The sequence below is a fragment of the Artibeus jamaicensis genome, unplaced genomic scaffold (assembly GCF_021234435.1).
Source record: "Artibeus jamaicensis isolate MK-2021 breed Jamaican fruit bat unplaced genomic scaffold, CSHL_Jam_final contig_65, whole genome shotgun sequence".
NCBI lineage: Eukaryota > Metazoa > Chordata > Mammalia > Chiroptera > Phyllostomidae > Artibeus > Artibeus jamaicensis.
This window is the reverse complement of record NW_026521913.1, coordinates 3,364,613-3,386,233: the sequence shown is the minus strand read 5'-3', so window position 1 is coordinate 3,386,233 and position 21,621 is coordinate 3,364,613. Positions and strand designations below refer to the sequence as shown.

The 21,621-nt window shown below is 36.8% G+C and overlaps 2 protein-coding genes across 2 annotated transcripts in view; one reads left to right on the top strand and one right to left on the bottom strand.

Moving 5' to 3' along the window:
* CFAP61 (cilia and flagella associated protein 61) overlaps window positions 1-1,735 on the bottom strand; it is a 430,478-nt gene extending 428,743 nt beyond the window's left edge. Inside the window, exon 1 of the mRNA XM_053670941.1 lies at window positions 1,597-1,735. The gene's annotated coding sequence lies outside the window, so the exon portion shown is untranslated. The remainder of the gene's footprint in view (window positions 1-1,596) is intronic.
* Window positions 1,736-1,797: 62 nt separating this feature from the next.
* CRNKL1 (crooked neck pre-mRNA splicing factor 1) lies at window positions 1,798-20,507 on the top strand. The gene is made up of 14 exons (XM_037132787.2): window positions 1,798-1,936; window positions 3,565-3,717; window positions 4,527-4,618; window positions 5,441-5,599; window positions 8,648-8,814; window positions 11,287-11,465; window positions 12,927-13,097; window positions 14,481-14,672; window positions 15,407-15,466; window positions 16,159-16,239; window positions 17,234-17,473; window positions 18,642-18,743; window positions 19,188-19,436; window positions 20,284-20,507. Exons 1-14 carry the CDS (start codon window positions 1,886-1,888, stop codon window positions 20,449-20,451), a joined length of 2,064 nt encoding a protein of 687 aa, XP_036988682.1. The 5' UTR covers window positions 1,798-1,885; the 3' UTR covers window positions 20,452-20,507.
* The last annotated feature ends 1,114 nt before the right edge of the window (window positions 20,508-21,621 follow it).

The following is a 21,621-nucleotide window of genomic DNA, read 5'->3' as shown; positions in this document are numbered from 1 at the left end:
AATGATGATAAATCCTGCTTAAAAAACAAAAGCTGAATTGAATAAACAGACAATAAAAACTTGTGAGGTAGAAGTAAAGCCTTCTGGGTGTTTGTATGTTTCAGAGGAGGCTAGAGATGATTAACTGTAAACTTTGTTAAATCAATTATGCATAATTACAAACTTAAAAAACTATTTGAAGAAAACATATTTTTATTTTTATTTTATTTATTTAGTTAGGTTACTTCTCTTTATAGTTATATCAAATCTAATTCCATTTAAAATTTGAAAAGTGAGCTAAAATATTAAGTAATAACGTAGATGGTACAGAGCTATGGCGAATATTTTTTATATGTTACAAATGTCTTTCCTTTGGAAAATCAGAATAAAAATTTTTGAAAGCATATCTGCAGATAAAATATACAAATATATATCTTTCAAACACCAACAGAGACTTACAACAGTCCAAATTCTCTTAACCAATGAGCTACCAATACATGAAAAGACAGGGAGGAAGCTTAAATGCATATTAATAAGTGAGAGAAACCCATGTGAAAAGACTGTTACATACTATATCATTCCAATAATATAACATTCTTGAAACATCAAAACTGTGAAGACAATGAAAAAATCAGTAGTTGCAGGGGGCAAAAGAGGAGGAATGAAATTGCAGAACATCAGAGAAAGTGGAGGACAGAGAACTTTTAAAGAAGTGAAACTACTTCGTACCATATTCCAAGAAGTGAAACTACTTCGTACCATGTCCAATGACATGGTGGACACATGTCACTATGTTATTTGTCAAATCCCATAGAATGTACAGCACCGAGAAAGGACCCTAATGTAGACTACAGACTTTGGGTGATAATGTGTCAATGTATGTTTATCAAGTATAACTAATGACCACTTTAGGGGGAGGCGATTAGTAGTGGGGAGGCTGAGGGATGAAGTGGGAGGGGGAATTGAAAGAAATTCTCATCCTCTTTCATTCAATTTCGCTGTTAACCTAAAACTGTTCCAAGAAGTAAAGTCTTTTTTAAAATTGCTTAACCATTTGCTTTTACATGTATTAATTTTTCTGTTTTTGAAGACATGTCAAGAATTATACCAGCTAACACTGACTGAACGCTTTACACAGATTTTTCCCTTTAATCTTGGTGAAACGGATATTATCCTCATAATTAAATACATCGTGGCCAAGAGAATTTATGAAATTAAAACAGAGAATTCAAACATCTCTTTTTCTGACAAGATTGGCTGATTTGCTAGCAGTTTACTGATTCATTTTTGTTTTTATTATCTGGCTTTAAAATACCTTCAATTACTTAATATAAATGTTTAGCAACCTTGGAGTTAATTTTTGAGGCACTACTGCCCAGAAGCTAAGCAATGAGGGTCTCAGAAACTACAAAATCTAGAATGCAACGCGGCACCGGGAAGCCTAGGAGCGCAAGGGCTCAGTCCTTGGCATGCTGGGAATAGTAGTTTTCTGACCTGCTTCTCTTCCCCCGCCCTCAAGAATCCAGATCCAATCTATGTTTCTAATCCCCTTGGCGGGGGCCTAGAGTACACGGATTTAGCCATCCTCGCGTGGTCATCCCAGTCCCAGAGACTGACCTTGATGCGTCCCTGATGCCCTGGACCCAGTCCTTGCGTTCCTGCAAGGAAGAACACCTCTATCCACCCCACCCGCAGCTGCAGGACGCCGCGCTACACAAACCACTCCTAGGACGCACAGCCAAGTTACCACAGAAACGGCTTTCCCAAGGGTCACTGCGCGTGCGTGAGGTTAAAGCCAGTTAGCTTCCGGTTCCGGGATCCCGCTTGATGTCAGAAAGTTTAGAGCTGGAAGCACTTCGGCTGATTTTGTGGGTTCGGGGTTCGCTGGAAGTCTTCTGCTGCAGCAATGGCGGCCTCCACTGCGGCCGGGAAGCAGAGAATACCCAAAGTGGCCAAGGTGGGGGATAGCGAGGGCCCTTGTGGAAAGGGCCTTGGGAGAGGGGATTACCCCAGGCTCCTTGGTACCTGGGGTGGGTGAGTGTTTGAGCGCCAGGCCCACCTCGTGCGGGGGTGGGGGGATGATAAGGTTGGGAAGTGGTAACTGGTAGTGGGATGCAGGCTCTTGTTACTCCGGAGCACAGCCAGCGTTAGTGTGGTCCTTCGTTGTAGTAAGGTGTTTTTGCGGGCGGGAGTAGGAGAGGGGTCATTCAGCAGAGATAACTGAGCCAGGCTGGACGCTAGACGCTGCAGTGCTACACAGTAATGCGGGCTACGAGCAGTACACAAATAAGACACAAGTGTTCACTAAAAACTTGACAAGTGCTACTGAGGCAAAGTAGAATGTGCCCTTGAATAATAGAAATTGTATGAGGTATCCAAAATAGACTTTGCTGAGGAAGTGACATTTAAGGTGAGACTTGAAGGCTGAGCAGGAATTAGCCCCGCTGAAAGTTGGAAAGAGTGACAGCAGATGACATCAGTTATGTAGTGATATAAGTTTAATTAATAAATGATATCTGATATTCCTATCGGTGAATGATACTTAGCAGGTATTTAATATGTAACAGTTTTTGTCCTAAGCCTTTACAGATATTTTCCTTCCAGTCTGTTTCTCCATCCCAGATGACCCTCTTGAGCCTATTCTTGACATATTTATTTAGATAACTGCCACAGATAATGCCTATACGGCATATAGCACAGCGTCTGGTACTTAGTGCTCATTAGGTATGATCTATTATTATCATCATCATTTCACAGCACTAAATAATAAGTATTTCTTAGAATTCCATTACATAAACTTTTATTGGGCAGCACTGGTGCAGTAGAAATAATGTGAACCATGTATGTGATTTAAGTTTCTCATAGCTACATTAAAAAGTCAAAACAGGTGACATTAATTTTAATTATGTATTTTATCTAATAACTTGGTGTATCCAAGCTATTGTCGTTTCAACATGTAATCAATGTAGAGAAATAATTAGGTATTTTACTCTTTTTTTATAGACAGTCTTCAAAACCCACTGTGTATTACACTTACAGCCCATCTCAGTTTGGACTCACTACATGTGGCTCATGGCTACTATGTTGGACTACACAGCTTTGAGACCTCAAGAAGCTTATAGTCTAATGATGGCAACTTAACTGAATATTGTTTTTTACTTCAAATGCCCTGAAAAACAAAATGCAGTTACCCACCTAGCACATTATCATCCACCTGGGACCTAAGTTGAAGAATTTTGTAAATGGAGATTGTAATGCTGGATAAGATAATGGTATATACCTTGATAAACAAAACCTCTGGTTAGAGTTTTACCTAGGCAGCCTCAAAGTTTTTTATTTTACTAATATAAAAGGGAAAAATTGCTATTTTTGCTACCTTTTCTCTTGGGACTTCTACCTATAGCTTGTTAGTAGATATCAAGCATAAGATAGGAAACATTTTTTGCTGTTTAGTTGCTCAGAGAAATGGGAACGTGTTATACAAAGAAGGCATCTTGTAACAAAGTGTGCATCCTAAAAAATGTTTGTTTCTTAAACTTTATGTGAAGAGCATCTACTAAAAATCAAAATGTCTTGTCATAAAAGGTAAAAAACAAAGCCCCAGCTGAGGTGCAGATAACTGCTGAACAACTTTTAAGAGAAGCTAAAGAGAGAGAACTTGAGCTTCTTCCACCTCCACCTCAACAGAAGATCACAGATGAAGAAGAATTAAATGATTATAAACTAAGGAAAAGGAAGGTCAGTCAATGTGATGTCTTTTAGCATGTTAATATTGTTAAGAATTTATAAGTCAGAGTTTCAAAAGTTCCTTATTGTTGACAGACTCTAAGATGAGGTTAGTGTTTCTAGCCACATAAATAATATAACTTCTGCTTATCAGAAAACTGCTTTCTGAACATTATGAAATATGCCATGAGTTGTCTGTTTCAAAGTGTAAAGAAATTAAGTCCACCAGATAATTGTTGGTGCTCAAAGATGAATGGGAGTTTAACAGGTGGAACAACTGACAGCTGGAGGAAGGGTGGACTTTGCAACTGTGTTTTATGCTTCTTACTTCTGTACATCCCCCTGTGTTAAGAGTTAAGACGTGGGAAAGAGGATTAGGAATCCAGTCTGACCTTCATATTCTAGAATGTGGGATTATTTTTAAACCACTAATTCTGTTGTATCTACTTCTCAGTTATTCTTAATGAATTATGTGTGAACATCTGTTACATTACGAAAAAGACTTAGTCAAAAACATTTTCTTATTAGGACCAAGTAGAGCATATTACAGTATCATTAGTTGTATTGGGCAGTAAGAGAAAATATCAACAAATCTGCTAATAATTCTTTGTATCTAAAGTTTTCCTCTTGCTTGCATGTGAGACTTTACCCTGTAATTGTCTCCTTCTGTTGTCGGTTTCTCATTTCTCAAGGATTCCAGTATATTATTTTTCTTAAATAAGAACAAAATGAGTAATAACCTTTTTAGTACAGGATTAATAGACAAAGGATGAAATCATTTTTAGTTAATTTTTTTAATTTGAACCTCTTTGCCTTCCCAGACTTTTGAAGATAACATACGAAAAAACAGGACTGTGATTAGTAACTGGATAAAATATGCACAATGGGAAGAGAGTCTAAAGGAGATTCAAAGGTAAAATTGCTGATCATGTAAATTTATACTTAAAGATGTCATAAGTTAACAGATTCAAAAAAAGAAAAGAAAAAGTTAAAGTACAAGTAAAAGATGATGTTTCTGTTAGTAACTTTCAAAGTTTGTTCCAGAGGGCCCTGGGGTTCCTTTGAGGAGCCTCGGTGGCACTGTGGTAGGCTAGTCCTGGGGGTAGTAGAGTATGAAGCTCTACAGGTGAGTCTCCCCACCTGTACACTCTCTACAGCCACAGTAGCACAATTTCATCTGCTTTCTCTATTTTTTTTTAGTAAAAAAAAATCTTTTACTGAAACCAGCCAATTAAAACCACAACCTGGCCCTTTCTGATGTTCAGTCTTTCTGCACCCTCAGCATGCCTCCTGCTCCCACTGTGCTGCATACTTGCCATTTCATGAACATATCTTCTTACTGTAACACTTAACTTTTCTCTCTACGTGGAATGAGTACCTACTCACCTACGTTGGTCTCTGACACTTTGTTCAAGTTCCAGATTTGTTCTCAGTTCTGGAGTTAGGCCACTGCTTAGCCTTTTCCACCACACATTTTTCTTTCTTTTCTTCTGCTTCCTTGTTCCGATCTTGACTATAATATTTATTACAATGTATTGTAATTACATGCATGTCTATTTTTCTCTGTCTTTGTAAGGTTCCTAAGAACAGCATTATACCTTTTCACTTTTTATGCCCAGAACCTGGCTCTTGATGGACCCCTGATAAAATAGCAGGGCACTACAGATGATTTGAAATAGTTGCTATCTGTGTTGTATGTACTGCTTTTAACGCCCTGCAAATGTTGCTTCTTAAGGGCTCGATCCATATACGAACGTGCTTTAGATGTGGACTATCGAAATATTACACTCTGGCTGAAATATGCAGAAATGGAAATGAAGAATCGTCAGGTCAATCATGCCCGAAATATCTGGGACCGAGCCATAACAACTCTGCCTCGAGTCAACCAGTTTTGGTAAGTTTCTGATCTAATGAAAAGGTTTTTTTTAGACCAGAACAGTGCCATATTTGTGTATTTATTTCCTTTACATAATCATACAGATGTGTTTGATTTTATACATATATGTATGTATAGTGCTTCTGAATGTCCAGTAGTCTATTAAGTCATAACCAATGTATAACAGCTGTATAATCAAAAGTAAATTTTGATCACAATCTTTTATGTATAAGAAAGTTCTAGTTGAATTAAGCAATTTTTAAGAAAAATAGGAAGGGCCAGAATTGGGACCTGAGGCCATTTTCATGTTGATCCAGAAAAGGACTGGCTGAATAAGCCATATTGCCTTTAATTAAGCTTCTGGCAATGATGGAGGTGTACGTAAATATGCTTTATTTCCTTGCACAACCAAAAGAAAGATAACAACCAATTAAAATACAAAAAACAACTAGAACTGCCAGAAAATCAAACAGTTTGAAAGCCCAACAACCAAGGAGTTAAAGAAGAAACATTCATTCTGACTGTGCCATAATGCAGGGAAGTGGGTTGTGTTGCCCAGGAGAATACATAAGCATTGTCCTGGCGAATACTTAAATCTCTGCCACTTAAAACGTTAACAGGTGCACTGAGACAAAGAAATATGTCCTTAATGAAAGAACAGGTCAAAACTCCAGAAAAAGAACCAAGTGACAAGGAGATAACCAACCTATCAGATACAGAGTTCAAAACGCTGGTCATCTGGATCCTCACAGATAATTGAGTGTGGCCACAAAATAAAGGAAGAAGTGAAGGCTATACAAAGTGAAATAAAACTATACAGGAGCTAGCAGCGAAGGGAAGGAAACCGAGACTCAAGTCTCAGTTTGGAACAAAAGGAAGAAATAAACATTTAACCAGAACAGATTGAAGAAAAAGAAATAAAAAAAATGTGCAGACGCTTAGGAACTTCTGGGACAACTTTAAGTGTTCCAACATTGAAATCACAGGGGCGCTGAAAGGAGAAGAGGAAGAGCAAGAAATGGACAACTTATTTTAAAAAATAATGAAGGAAAACTTCCCCAATCTGGCGAAGGAAATAGACTTCCAGGAAGCCCCGAGAGTCCCAAAGCAGTTGGACACAAGGAAAAACAAACCAAGGCACAGCATCATTAAATTACCCAAGATTAAAGATAAGAGAATCTTAAAAGTAGCAAGAGAAAATGAGACAATTACTTACAAAGGAGTGCCCATAAGACTGTCAGCTGATTTCTCAAAAGAAACCTTGCAGGCAAGAAGGCTTTGGAAAGAAAGATACAACTCATGAAATCCAAAGACCTACATCCAAGATTGCTCTATCCAGTAAAGCTTTCATTTAGAATGGAAGGGCAGATAAAGTGCTTCTCAGATAAGGTCCAGTTCTGACCTTATCTGAGTTCATCATCAAGTTCATCATCACCAAGCCCTTATTATATGAAATGTTAAAGGGACTTATCTAAGAAAAAGAAGATAAAAAATATGAACAGTAAAATGACAACAGAGTCAGAACTATCTGACTTTGTTCAGAACTATCTGACAGAGTTCATCTTCAAGTTCATCATCACCAAGCCCTTATTATATGAAATGTTAAAGGGACTCATATAAGAAAAAGAAGATAAAAAAATATGAACAGTAAAATGACAACAAAGTCAGAACTATCAACAACCAAACCTAAAAAAATAAAAATGAACTAAGCAAACAACTAGAAAAGGAACAGAATCATAGAAAAGGAAAATATATGAGGGTTATCAGCAGATACAGGGAGAAGGGAGAATGGGGGAAAAGGTACAGGGAATAAGCGTAAATGGTAGGTGTAAAATGGACAGGTTAAGAATAGCATAGGAAATGGAGAAGCCAAAGAAATTATATATATGACCCATGGACATGAACTAAGGTGGGGAATGCTAGAGGGAAGAAGGGTACAGGGTAGAGGGGATAAAGGGGAAAAATGGAACAACTATAATAGTATAATCAATAAAATATACTAAAAATAAATATATTTTTTCCTAGTGACTCATCCTTTACAGACTTGTATTTTAATAAGAAAGCATGTTTGATTTAACCTTTAGGGAATATAATGTTTTAAATCTTCACATTTAACAGAACTAGAAATCACCAAAGAACGTTTTTTCCCTTAGTTATTTTTGTAAATAATTTTTTATTTTTCAACTACAGTTAACATAAAATATTGTATTAGTTTCAGGTATATACCCCAGTAATTAGGCCTTTATGTAACTAACAAAGTGATCACCCTGATAAATCTAGTATCCACCTGGTACCATACAAGGTTATTACAACTTTATTGACTGTATCTCCTGTACTGTACTTCCCCCTATTATTTTGTAACTATCAATATGTCCTTTTTAATCCCTTCTCCTTTTACACCCAGGCCCCCACCCTCCCTATCCTCTGTGAACTGTCAGAATGTTCTCTGTATCTGTGAGTCTTTTTGTATTTTGTTTGTTCATTAATTTTGTTCTTAAGAGTCTGCATATAAGTGAAATTACCTAGTGTTTGATTTTCTCCATCTTACTTATTTTACTCTGCACAATACTCTCTAGGTTCATCCATGTTGCAAATGGCAAGTTTTCATTCTTTTTTTTTTATAACTGAGTAATATCCCATTGTTATATGTACCACATCTTCTTTATCTATTCATCTACTGAAAGACATTTAGATGCTTCCATATCTTGACTATTGTAAATAATGCTTCAATAAACATATGGATTCATGTCTTTTAGAATTAGTGTTTTATGTTTCTTTAGATAAATACCTAGAAGTAGAATTGCTGGGTCCTTCTTTGTCTCTTGTTATAGAGCCTTTGTCTTAAAGTATTTTGTCTGGTATAAATATTGCTACCCCAGTTTTTCTTTTTTTGTTTCCATTTTTATGAAACATCTTTTTCCATCCCTTTACTTTTAGTCTGTGTGTGTCTTTTGATTTGAAGGGAGTCTGTTGTAGAAAGCATATGTATGGGTCTTGTGTTCTTACCCATTCAGCCACCTAAGTAATTTTGACAGTGACAGATATTTTTGGATGATTTTATTAAAGGTACAAATACACGTACATGGAAGAGATGCTGGGAAACATTGCTGGTGCCCGGCAGGTGTTTGAGCGCTGGATGGAATGGCAGCCTGAGGAGCAAGCCTGGCACTCATACATCAACTTTGAGCTGCGGTACAAAGAGGTGGATCGGGCCCGCACCATTTACGAACGATATATCCTTTGGATGAAGTCTGAGTGATGCCATTATTGGCCCAGGTTCTGTTCCTCCTGTGGAGATAACAGTCATGGTCAGGACACATTATTAATGTTGGCCCAAACTTCATCTATTTTGTAAGCTACATGTATACTTTCTAGAGACTTAGGTGGTCAGGAAAAAGGTTTGTGGTCTGGGTGACTATTTGAGTCTTTTCCAGTAAGATTTTGGATTCGTCTATATTTTGACAGTATGCTATGGGTCCTTGTGGAAAATGACACCCTAAGAAGGCCAAGGCTGCTATATAGCCAGTCCTATTTTTCTAGAGTTTAATTTGGTCATTAGCACCATTACTGGAGTTTACCCAGAAGTTTACTCTTTACTAACCATGGTATCCCAATGAGTCATTTAATTCCTTTGAGGCTTGGTGTCCTCATCTTTAAAATGAGAATAAAGATTTCTGCTGTGGGCTGGTTATAGAGATTAGATGACAACATGTTGAGTGCAGTATTAGCAACTAAAGTATTCTGTCATCATTATTCTGTGTTTCCATATTTGTTAATTCTCTTACTTGCTGAAATTTATTTATAGCCCCAAAATCAATATTTGTGGCACTTTCATAGTAATTTGCAAATAAATACAGCATGATGAAAAATTTGAGTCACCCAAGACATATGATCCCAGCTGAGGTGACAATATGCCTTCTTATCTGCTCTCATACAGAGATGATCAGAGGATCATCAGAGGATAAAGACTGAAGACATAACACAGTGCTGTGTACTGCAAGAAGCTTTGGCTTTGAGGCCAGTTGGACGTATTTAAATCCCTTCTCTGGCTGTGGTTTGTGAGCAGCCTCTGGCAGGTCACTTGATACTTTTGAAACCTGTTTCCTCTTTATGAAATAAGAAAAATAGAATCTAAGGGTTAGTTGTTTTTAGGATTTAAGATTATGTATAATCTATATGAGATATGTATATACCTACATATTGCCCCTAGGAACACGGTAACTTCATAGGATGTAACTAACAAATGATTCTACTAAATCAACTTTATTATGCAATTTTAAGATCTTAATTATCTCTACTCATGTTAATATTACTTTAACAAGAGCCTTTATAGCCCTTGTTATGTGTCAGGCATTGTTCTAAGCACTTTACAAATATTGTTATTTAATCCTCATGACAACCGTGTGATATAGGAACTATTCCATTCTACAAATGTGAAAACTGAGACCTGAGACATTAAATATTAATAGCTTGACCAGAGTCTCTCAAGTAGTGGTGAAGATAGGATTTGAAACCACTAGCAGCTTCAAAGCCAATGTTCTTAAAATTATTGCCATATTTGAATATATTACTAATGGAAATTAGTCATATAATCTACTTTTCCTTGAGGAATCTACCTTCCTCAAGGAAGGTAGATTAAAAATAGATAGGTATACCCTGTTAAGAAATAAAATGGTACTTGAACAATTTTTAAAAAGCCATAAAAAAAGAAAGAAATGGTAATTCAAAACTTTTTATTTTGAATCTAGTTAGTAGTTTTCTTTTTGTGACTTGTTTTTTCTTAATCATTAATTCAAATACTAGTACTGTTGAGCATTTAGTATAACAGTTGCCGTGTATTGAGTACATTCTTTGACCAGAAATTGCTAAGAGCTTTACATACATTTTTCCATTTAAAAACAGCAATAATCCAATGAAGTAGGCTTTATTTTTTACTGTTTACAGATGATAGAACTGAGGCTTAAAGAAGTTAAGTGACTTGTCTAGATCACATTAACGGTAACCAGGGTCTCCAAAGTCCTACTTGTATCACTACTAAAATATTGAATAAGCACTGGAGGAAGACACAGCTCCTCATGAAGGTCACAAATTAGTAGTTCTCCATCTTCGTACCAGTTCTGATGGTTTATCACCCCTGTAGTTGTAGCCTGTGTTGTTGTGGTTTGGGGGGGGGGGGTTTCAAGCCACATTTTTTAAATTTAATCTTTATTTTATTTTTCTCATTACCATTTAGTGCCCTTATAACCCCTCCCCCTAGCAATTACCACAATATTGTCCATGAGGCCATTTTCCTGTTTTGCTCAATCCTTCCACCTTCTAAATCCCCTGCCAAATAGCTGTCATCTGCTCTCCATTTATGATTCTGTCTCTCTTTTGCTTGTTAGTTCAGTTTGTTCATTAGGTTCCTCTATGAGTGAAATCCTGTGGTACTTGTCTTTCTCTGATTGGCTTATTTTACTTAGCATGATGTTTTCCAGGTCCATGCATAGTGCATAGTGTTGCAAAGGGTAAAATTTTCTTTTTTATGGAGTAATTGTGTTCTTTTGAATTAGTGTTTTGGGTTCCTTCGGATATATTCTCAGAAGTGGGGTTGCTGGGTCAAAAGGCAGATCCATTTTTAATCTTTTAAGGTATCTCTCCACTGCTTTCCACAGTGGCTGCACCCATAACAGTGTATTGCTGTTATTTCTTTAATTCCTCTGTACTTGTACTTGTTCACCCTGATGTTAAGAACTGGATCAAGTATGCCCGCTTTGAAGAAAAACATGGTTATTTTGCCCATGCACGTAAAGTCTACGAGAGAGCTGTCGAATTCTTTGGAGATGAACACATGGATGAACACCTTTATGTTGCCTTTGCCAAATTTGAAGAAAATCAGAAAGAAGTAAGTAAATACTCAGTTACACTGCAAAACAGCTTAGAAAAGATTACTTCTTGTGCACATCAAGTTCATTTCCATTTTCTTATTCACTTATCATTGGCAAAAATGTCTTCAAAATACAAAAACATCATTTCTCAAAGAAAACAGCATACATTTGTCACAGATTGAGAGCTGAGTGGATTATAGATTGTATCACAGCTGTCTTAATTTTGTTGTGCTTTGCTTGAAAAGTAACCCTTTATATCTGGAGTGAGAATATTATCTATAAACTTAGTTACTAGGTATCCTGATTAAAGGGCTTTACAGATAATAAACCCGGGAAACAAAAAGCCCAGAGCCATCAGAACAGAAAATAGAATTTGAAATAAAAACATATTGTCCCATTAGTCAGTTCTTTTCTTCCATAGTATATATGGAAAATAATCCCTTAAGGTAGCTCAAATAATGCAGAATTGAGAGAAGTAGGCAAAGGTCTGAAAGCAGGGTCTTGCACAGGCCATAGAGGGGAGTTCAGATTCTGTTTGAAGGGCAGTGGGAAGTATTGAAGTGTTTTAGCGGGAGAAAACCTTGGTAGAATATCACTTACATTGTAAGGAGAGCCTTTAGCTAATTTATGGAGATTGTATTAGGGGGAGGGTAGCAAAGGTAGAAGAGAGGAGACTTGAAGTGGTACTGGGAAGAAGTGGAGGTAGGTTGGCTGGGGGATAGGGAGGAGCGAAGGGCTGTGTTGAGGGCTTAGAAATGGCAGGGCTTGATGAAGCAGCGCATGTGGGGAATGAAAGGAGAGGAATCAGGGAGGGCTCCAGGGAGTTTTAGCTTGAGCAAGTGTAACAGTAGGTATTGTTTAATCAAGTTTGGGAAGACTGCCCTGACCAGTGTGGCTCAGTTGGTTGGGCATTGTCCCGCAAAGTGAAAAGGTCATCATCAGTTTGATTCCTGGTCAGGACACGTGCCTGGATTGTGGGTTCAGTCCCCACTTGGGTGTGTGTGAGAGGTGACTCTCCTTCTCTTCCTCCCTCCCTCCCCCTAGCTCTAAAAATAAATAAAATATTTTATATTTACATATATATATATATATATATACACACACATATATATATACATATATATATATATGTATATATATATATATAATTTGTTTTAAAAAAAAGATGGGGAAGACAGGGAAAGACTTTTTTGGTGGGAAGAAACAGGAGCTCAGTTTGGAGTCTTTTAGTCTGTGATACACAGACAACACCCATTTAGAAGTGTTGGGTACACAGCATTAACTGTGGAGCTTGAAGAAGTATCAGTCCTTCCTGACCAAAAAACCTCATCAAAGGGTGAAGAATCATCTCATTTTGGGCATTTTGAGGCTGCAAAATCTAACTTACAAGTAACATTTTTTGTCATAAGTACTTTTGTAGACATAACTAGAAGGAAAATATTGTATATAGCAGATAAAATCATCCTGTCTGCTTTTAGTTTGAAAGGGTACGAGTGATCTACAAGTATGCCCTGGATAGAATTTCAAAACAAGAAGCCCAAGAACTCTTTAAAAATTACACCATCTTTGAGAAGAAGTTTGGTGATAGGCGGGGTATTGAAGACATCATTGTGAGCAAACGGAGGTTCCAGTATGAAGAAGAAGTGAAGGTGAGTGCTGGTGTATATGCCCAATTCTACAAGTAAGTAAGATAGGCCAGCCAATACTAGCTACAGTAAAATGAATAATAGCGAGTTAGGGTTACCAGTGATTAATTATACACTTGATAATGTGTCTGCAGTAAATGGGTGACCATTTCAGACAGGTTGGAATAATCAGGCTGATAGGAAAGGGAAGCAAACAACATTTGAGTTTACTATTCACATGTAAAAGTCACTTTGCTGATTGTGTGCTCTAGCAATTGAGCTAAATAAATCTGGAATCCATTTCAGCTTATTTTCAAAGAAGGTGGAAGAGTCAGGGATTGTTCTCCAAAAAAACCAGTTTTTATATATTACCTTTTATTAACTGCATGAATGAAAGATGCAGATATGGTTCTATTCTCATTTCTTTACCTGTAATGTACTGTTTTGATTTGAATTTAAAGATGGTAGCATTTTCAAGATATCTACAAAATGACTTAACTCTAGTGTTAAATGAGGTCAGCAAGATATTTTCAAGATAAATTATCATTAATTGAAATGTTAGGTTTCACAGTTGTGAGCATGGTTTAATTCTATTATAATTTTAAATCTAGATGTAATGACATAGTCATATATGTGAAAAGTGCATTTATAAAATTAAGTATCTAATATTGAATAATTATCTTGGGAGTGCTTATGCAAGAGGCCTTGCTGTGGGACACCTAGCTAATAATCTGTCCTTTATATAGTAGTCCCCACCTCCTTTCTTAGGTGTTGTGTTATACTGTTTTAATTTCCTACCACCAACTGTGGTCCAAAAATATTAAGTGAAAAATTCTAGAAATAATTGACAAGTTTTAAATTGCTCACTCTTTTTGCATAGCATGATGAACTTTCAAGCCATTTCACTGTATTCTGCTGGAATATGAATAATCCCTTTGTTCAGCATCTCCACACTGTACACTACCCGTTAGTCACTTAGTAGCTGTCTTGACTATCAGATCAACTATCACAGTATCATAGTACTTGTGTTCAAGTAACCCTTATTTTACTTAATAATTGCCCTGAAGTGCAAGAGTACTTTTAAGTTTAATCATAAATATGCATGTGTAGGAAAACTGTGTGTGTATATATATGTTTGTACACACACAGTACCATCTTACGGTTTTGAACATCCACTGGGGTCCCTGGGTCATATCCCCCACAGATAAGGGGGACCACTATATTCTTTATCCTTTTCTATTTATAAAATCTCAGGAATGATATTTTTAAAATATGATAGCATGTAAAATCTAGAGAAAATATTGCTCAAATACAGAAAGTCAGTCTCATGCCTTCTTTCAGCTCATGTAGTCTAGCAAGTGTAGCTCTTGCTTTTGTTTATATTCATTAAATGTATTGTCTTTGTAGGCTAATCCACACAATTATGATGCATGGTTTGATTACTTACGCTTGGTGGAAAGTGATGCAGAAGCAGACACTGTACGAGAAGTCTATGAAAGAGCTATTGCCAATGTTCCACCCATTCAGGAGAAGAGACATTGGAAGCGCTACATCTACCTTTGGATCAATTATGCACTCTACGAAGAACTGGAAGCAAAGGTAAAAAAGTGGAATTACCTGTCAACTATTAATGAATTCCTCACCCCTGTGTTTAAAAGCTCGCTGTTGTAGGTAGTAACTGATATTTACAGTCCTTGAAACAGGAATTGAGTTTTAGATTCTTACAGGCTTCCATTTTAGTCATATAGTTAATATATTCTCTCTGTAACATTTTAAAATGTTTTGAGCACAGGTGAGGTTTTTTTATTTTGTTGTATTTTGTTTTTTAAACCTTGAGGCACATGAGATTATCACTTGGAATTTGAAAGGGAGCAATGAACCAGCCAGTTGTTTTAATTGTACGTAATTTCCTGGGTTTTCTCATAAATAGGGATACTGGCGAGATTGCACATCCTTGCTTTTACTAAAGATCAAGTGGGATTTTCAGAAATTGGTGATGTATTAGTTAAAAAACAAAGATTAACTTTCTGCTGTTAATCTGAGACCATAAAGCATTTTTGTTTCTGCTGTCAGGGAAAAAAGCCTTTCAACAGAGAAGCTGTATTGGCTATCAGTGGCTATATTGTCTGTGGTTCTTAAACCAAAGTTTGTTGTCCGGAGGGTAGTTCACACTTTTGACTATAAATGGAATCAGGATTTGAAAATAGCAACTTGTGAAAACATATTCAGTGTTGGGTGCACATTTTTACTAGTGTTAGTAAAATAAGTAACTAATAAAATTAGTATTAGCAACAAACTTCAATATTTTGTGAAAATTTCTTATCCTAATACAGGATCCTGAGAGGACAAGACAGGTGTATCAAGCCTCTTTGGAACTAATTCCTCATAAAAAGGTACATTTGCTTTAAGTGTACTATTCCAAAAATCAAAATCCAGCTTCTGTTACTTGTGAAATAATTCAGTGAAATAACATTTATTGATTATTTCCCAGTGGTAGGCACTATGGAAAACATAAGAATGAGATATGCTATTTGCCTCTGAAAATAGCTTATAGTCTAGTTGAGAGGACAACTTATGGTAAATGAGTAATACAGTAGACATTCAGAGGAAGATGGGTAATTGGAATAGTCTGAGTGGGTGGAGGAAGACACATGTCCAAAGAATATATTACACGTGAGAAACAATGAAGAAGTGTTGGCAGCTGAGTGGATGTATGCATGCAATGGTGAATATGTGTGTATTCTGGAAATGGGACATTATTTCTGCCATATTGCTTAGCACAAAAAACAAATAGAGATGGTGAATGAGTTACTGTCTAGAATAGAGGTGGCATGTTCTCCCGACTCACAAGCATATCCAGGGTCATGTAATACTATATGGTACCCAGATTAATGTTCTGGGTTTTGTTCGTTTTGTAATTTGTAAAAGAAATATTGTCATCCTTTTAAAAAGAAAATGCATCTGTCCTAGCTCAGAAGTTTTAGGGAAATCTAATTGCCTATAGTCTTTTGTTAATTTAAATTTAACTTTAACTAAATTTAAATGATTCTCTTCAGCTAGATGTTGTTGTGCTTTTGTTTTCCAGTTCACGTTTGCTAAAATGTGGTTACTATATGCACAGTTTGAAATAAGACAGAAGAATTTACCATTTGCCAGAAGAGCATTGGTAAGCAAAGAAAGGATCAAGATGCATCACCAAGTTGTATGAAAAGGAAATTAAAATCTTAGTGCTTACAAGTAGTACAGTTCCTAATAACAAAGCAACAGAAATATGCCTTTAAACACTGAGACGTGTTAGAAAACCGATGGCCTTTGAAGAAAGATTGGGTAATAATGCTTAATTATTCTATAGGATCTGGCAGATGTAAGGCCTGCTTCAGTGTGGTTGGTAGGGTAATAATATGGGTTTAAGAACTTAGTTTTATTTGAACATTTCACCTAAAATATGATATGGTGTTCTTGAGTTTGATATTGTGTTACAGAATTACATACTTAATGGGTTCTCATTTCAATAAAAGATTTTGTAATAAAAGGGAATGTTATTTGTGCCAGACCCTGTACTTTAACATTGGAAACTTTCTAGTTACCAGTTACCAGACTATTCCTCACACTAAAAAGATCTGCTCTTAGATCAGATCTGATCTTTAGTAGTCAATCCTGTACAGAATTTTTGTTGTATTAAATGCATTTCCCTCTTTAACAGTTGTTCTAAAATTTCTTAATAGGATCAGATACAGAGATGAAATAGTCGTCCTCTGATAAGTTACTCCTACCCTGGCTGTGGGCAGCAAAGCAGGGTTCATTCTTTACCATTTTACTTCTAGGAAACTTTTTACATCTGACATTTATATTCCCTAAGAGATCCTGAGAAACTAAATAAAATCCAAAATAGCTGTTAATATAATTCTTGAACACTGTCTCCTGCTCAACAGACACCAGTGGGCACAGGCCCTCTTGACAGCTGCGTGGACTAGAGGGTTTCCTTTGGTCTTTTGTCAAAAACCATTTGAACAATGTATCACAAAGGAAAGGGTGGCTTACCATGTTGACTCTCCAAAGTTCTTGCTCAGCAGAGAACAATTTCTGGTCGACAATGTCTATGCACAAGTTGAACCCACTAAGGTTAAGGTATCACAGCAGTTGGTCATTTTCTTTTCTAGGGAACTTCTATAGGCAAATGTCCAAAGAACAAGTTATTTAAAGGTTACATAGAATTGGAGCTACAGCTTCGAGAATTTGACAGATGCCGGAAGCTTTATGAAAAGTTCCTGGAATTTGGACCTGAAAATTGTACCTCGTGGATTAAATTTGCAGAATTAGAGACAATCCTTGGCGATATTGAGAGAGCCCGTGCAATCTATGAGTTAGCCATCAGCCAGCCACGCCTAGATATGCCAGAGGTGAGCATTTTGAGTTCAATATAATTTAGTTTTAGAACACTTCTCTTGTATTACTTAAGATGACCATCTAAATGTGCATTTGAGAGAATAAAGATCTAACTTCCAGTCTTTTTTACTCAGATGAGGACTTTTCTGTTTTGGAGGCAGGGGAAGCAGCCCCTTAATTGGATAGTAGAACACAGCAATGCCCCATCATGACACCAGGCTGAATTGGAATGTAGTGAGTAGGTGACTGCCTCTCTTCCTTTCTCAAAGCTAAAGGGGATGAGATTGTCAAAGCAACAGGCAGCAGGCAACTCCATCCAGAGATCAAGAGAGATGGAATTGAGATCGCCCATCCCTGTATTCTCCTGAGAATTTTTTACAGATTGAGCAAGCAAAAAATGCTTTAAGCAAACCAGGATGTTCCTGAAATTACAACTGCAACTATACTAGGAGTCCTGCCTTTTCAGAACCCAAAGTCATCACTTCAGTATTTAAGTTTGAGCCACAAGGTGGCGCCAAACTAAAGCTGGAATGAATTTGAATCTACCAGGAACCACTGAACTCATCAGCCATTTTGTTTATCTTGCACTTTCATTTCCTTTCATTTAATGGTTCACTGGGCCCCACTGACTGCATTAGGACAGGGCTTTTTATATTACTAGGTCCATCTGTTGGCCTCAGCTCCTCCACAGGCTCTCAGCTCCCAAGAGTCCAGGTCACATGTTGCTCATCCTTGTTCTCCTGACAGGCTATACATACTAGCAGATGAGACAGCTGTTTGCTGAATTTTTGAGTTGCACTCAGACATATCAAGAAATTACAGTGGAGATAAAAATAATATATACTGGCTAATCTAGGCCTGTTTTCTCCCTGCAAGTTCGGTTGTATGTGACACAATTATGACAGTGCATGGGAGATTAGGCAAGTTTCTCACAGCTCTTTGATAAGTCCAGCTTTTGAAAAAGTGCCAAGGGAGAATCCAAAAATGAATCAAAGGGCACCACAGCTTGTGGCAGCTTGTAAATACTATTTATTTTATCTGCATGCCATCTGTTCTTTCATTGTTCACCAACGTCCTATGTTCCTGGATTTCCTAGGTTGAAATAGTAGTTAAGCTGTGCTTTGGATAGGGACATGTTGCTTTTTAAATATCAAGGCTGACCCATTAAGTTATCTTTCTTAGGTGCTCTGGAAATCATATATTGATTTTGAAATTGAGCAGGAAGAAAGTGAAAGAACACGCAATCTTTATCGACGATTGCTTCAACGGACACAACATGTCAAGGTATCCTGTGCTTTATAAATTATCTTTGATTTTGCTTGAGTCAGCAGTCCTGAAGAAATACTGTATTTCTATATTTTAAATGTTTTAAAAAGTATTTTGTGATTTTCCTGCTTTTAAAGAGAATCTTTGTCTCAGAGAACTTTGGAATATTAAGCTTATACCAGGTCAGTATTTATAGTGCATGTGAATAAAATGGGTACTATAGGGTTGAATAAAAAGTTAAACTCTTTTCATTATTTGAAGACTATTTCAGACACCTAACTGGATATAGAAGCAGACTGCTTCAACATTAATATATTGAAGCATATGGTAATTGTTATGTTCTTTAGAATATAAGAAATTAATATGTTCAGATATTAACAAGAAATTAGTGTTACTACTAGTACATTTTTGTATTCTGGGTAACAAGCTAATTTGGTCCTATAATCCTTTTTTTTTTTAAAGGTATGGATCAGTTTTGCTCAGTTTGAGTTGTCTTCAGGGAAAGAAGGAAGTTTGGCTAAATGCAGACAAATTTATGAAGAGGCTAACAAAACCATGCGTAACTGTGAAGAAAAAGAAGAGAGACTTATGCTGCTGGAATCTTGGCGAAGATTTGAAGATGAATTTGGAACCACATCGGATAAAGAGAGAGTGGACAAACTCATGCCAGAGAAAGTCAAGAAGAGAAGAAAGGTCCAGGCTGATGATGGGGTAAGAACTGAGCCCCTGAAACTGGTCATCTCGTGTCAAATGAGCAGAAATGCATCTGACTTAGAATTTGTACTTTTAAATGGCATGTGTACAATCTGAAAATGGAAGCAGATAGCCTGGGGTAAGGAGACAGTTGCAGTCTGTGGAAACCAAGTGTGGAAACAGTGTATAGTCCACCCAGGGTAGCGAGGGGGAGAGGGTTGGCAAAGGCTTCTTCATTGATTCTAGGAACTACACAGGAAGTCAGGATGAAGGGAAATGAAAGTCAGCTTTTAGTAGGTAGGACCTAATCCAGAGGCTTTGTAGGCTATAAGAAAACTCTTCTGCACAAAATGACATAACCATCATTGGCATCTCCTGAAGGTGGACTCGGGGGACTTGGATTGCAGGAGCACCTATTTGGGAGGCTGTTTAAGTAAAACATGTGGTGATGGAAGCTGGAACTAGACCAACCTTTAGAATTAGTGACCCACTGGAGGTAGAGATGCTAGGGTACGGATTCAGAATAATTATGCAGATATATGGCTTTCACTATTGAGTAAATTTTAAGTATATCTTTAAACTTTTTAAATCTTGGACTAAGCAAGATGTGCTTAGATTTTGAGGTTTTTCCCAGGATTTTCTCTCACTGAGCCACACTTAGAGCACCACCAATCCAACAGCTACTTACCCACTTTCAGTCTTCGGTTCTCTTGCCCTTGTTATTTCTACAGTACACTTGGATGTTGTTTTGTAAAATGAACGTATACTTGAACTCTTGGTTTCCCAGTGAAAATTCTCAACTTCCAACTGAAATGTATTTCAGCAACATGTTTGCTTACCTTTCAATTGTTTTATTGTTCCATAGTCTGATGCAGGCTGGGAAGAATACTACGATTACATCTTTCCAGAAGATGCTGCCAACCAGCCGAACCTCAAACTCCTGGCCATGGCCAAACTTTGGAAAAAACAGCAACAGGAAAAGGAGGCTGCTGAGCAGGACCCAGATAAGGACATGGATGAGAGTGAATCTTGATCTTGTTCATATTGATGGTTTTATTTTTATAAATTAATAGTTTTGAAGTCTTGTGACTCCTGTAACTTTTTTTATAGTTCACCAGTAACAAACTGATTGAAATCTTTGGCAGCTACTTTTTGAATTATTTTTAAAATGCTCCTGGGCTAGTTAGGGGTGGGGGGTGGTTGAGAGAAGGAATTTTTTTAACTGCTGGATTTTTCTGACTGAATCCAAACATTGTTTGTCTACACAGTACATTAGGAAATCTAAGTAAGGTAATGTTTAGCATCTACTTTAGATGGAAATGCAGGGTTTTTAATTTTTTTCTAGAAGTTTTCAAGTTACATTCTATAGGAACTTTTAAGGTATAGTTTTCTCATGACTATCTTTTTCATAAAGATTTTATGCATTCATCTGAAACCTTTTTCTTTCATGTCTTTAGAGTCACATTAACTCTAGTCCTGGCTCAACTTAGTGATAACTAATTCAACCTTTATTTTTAGTTTCTTCACTCATAAAATGAGCTAATACTTTGCCAACTCATTTTGCAGATTACATTACATGACCTAATGCGTTAGTAAGTGCTCAATAAAATGTCCATTCCTGTCCATGGCCATACCATCCTGAAAGCACCTGATCCCGTCTAAAATGTTCCTTCCTTATAGAATTGAATGTGCTTGGATTAATTTAACTTCTAAAATTCCTACTTTTGTGGCCATTTATATTAGCTGCTTTTCAAAACATTAGTTTGAAAATAATTTACAGTGACTATGTATTTCTGAACATGGTCTTTTTTACCAAGAACATATTAGTCAAATTTCAGTTATGCCCTAGTTTCCCTGACTGGTTGAGCTCTGTACTGGCTTGTTTAAAAAATAGTAATATGTCTGCCATAAAAATGATGTTCCATACTCAAGTTTGGGAAACCCTAGATTAAGGGTTAATTAAGCCTTTTAAGTGAAATCCCTTATTGGTTTCTCAGAGTCTTTGATGTACTGCTGTATATATGAATTCCAGTAACAATGCCGGCATGTTCCCCAAGAAGAGTAATTTCTACCTAGTGTACCAATAAATATCTCCCAGCATCCTATAGTAGTAAATGTCTGCCCATAACACCTGACACATTAAACTTACCCCTACTTTAGTACATGGGGTAAACAACCAAGGTAACTAAACTATTTGCTAAAT

Excerpts from the sequence above, each read along its gene's own strand:
- CRNKL1 (XM_037132787.2), top strand. The coding sequence starts at position 1,886 with ATGGCGGCCTCCACTGCGGCCGGGAAGCAGAGAATACCCAAAGTGGCC. Across the intron at positions 1,937-3,564 it reads GAATACCCAAAGTGGCCAAG|GTAAAAAACAAAGCCCCAGC; the intron begins GTGGGGGATAGC and ends TTGTCATAAAAG. Across the intron at positions 18,744-19,187 it reads AACGGACACAACATGTCAAG|GTATGGATCAGTTTTGCTCA; the intron begins GTATCCTGTGCT and ends TTTTTTTTAAAG.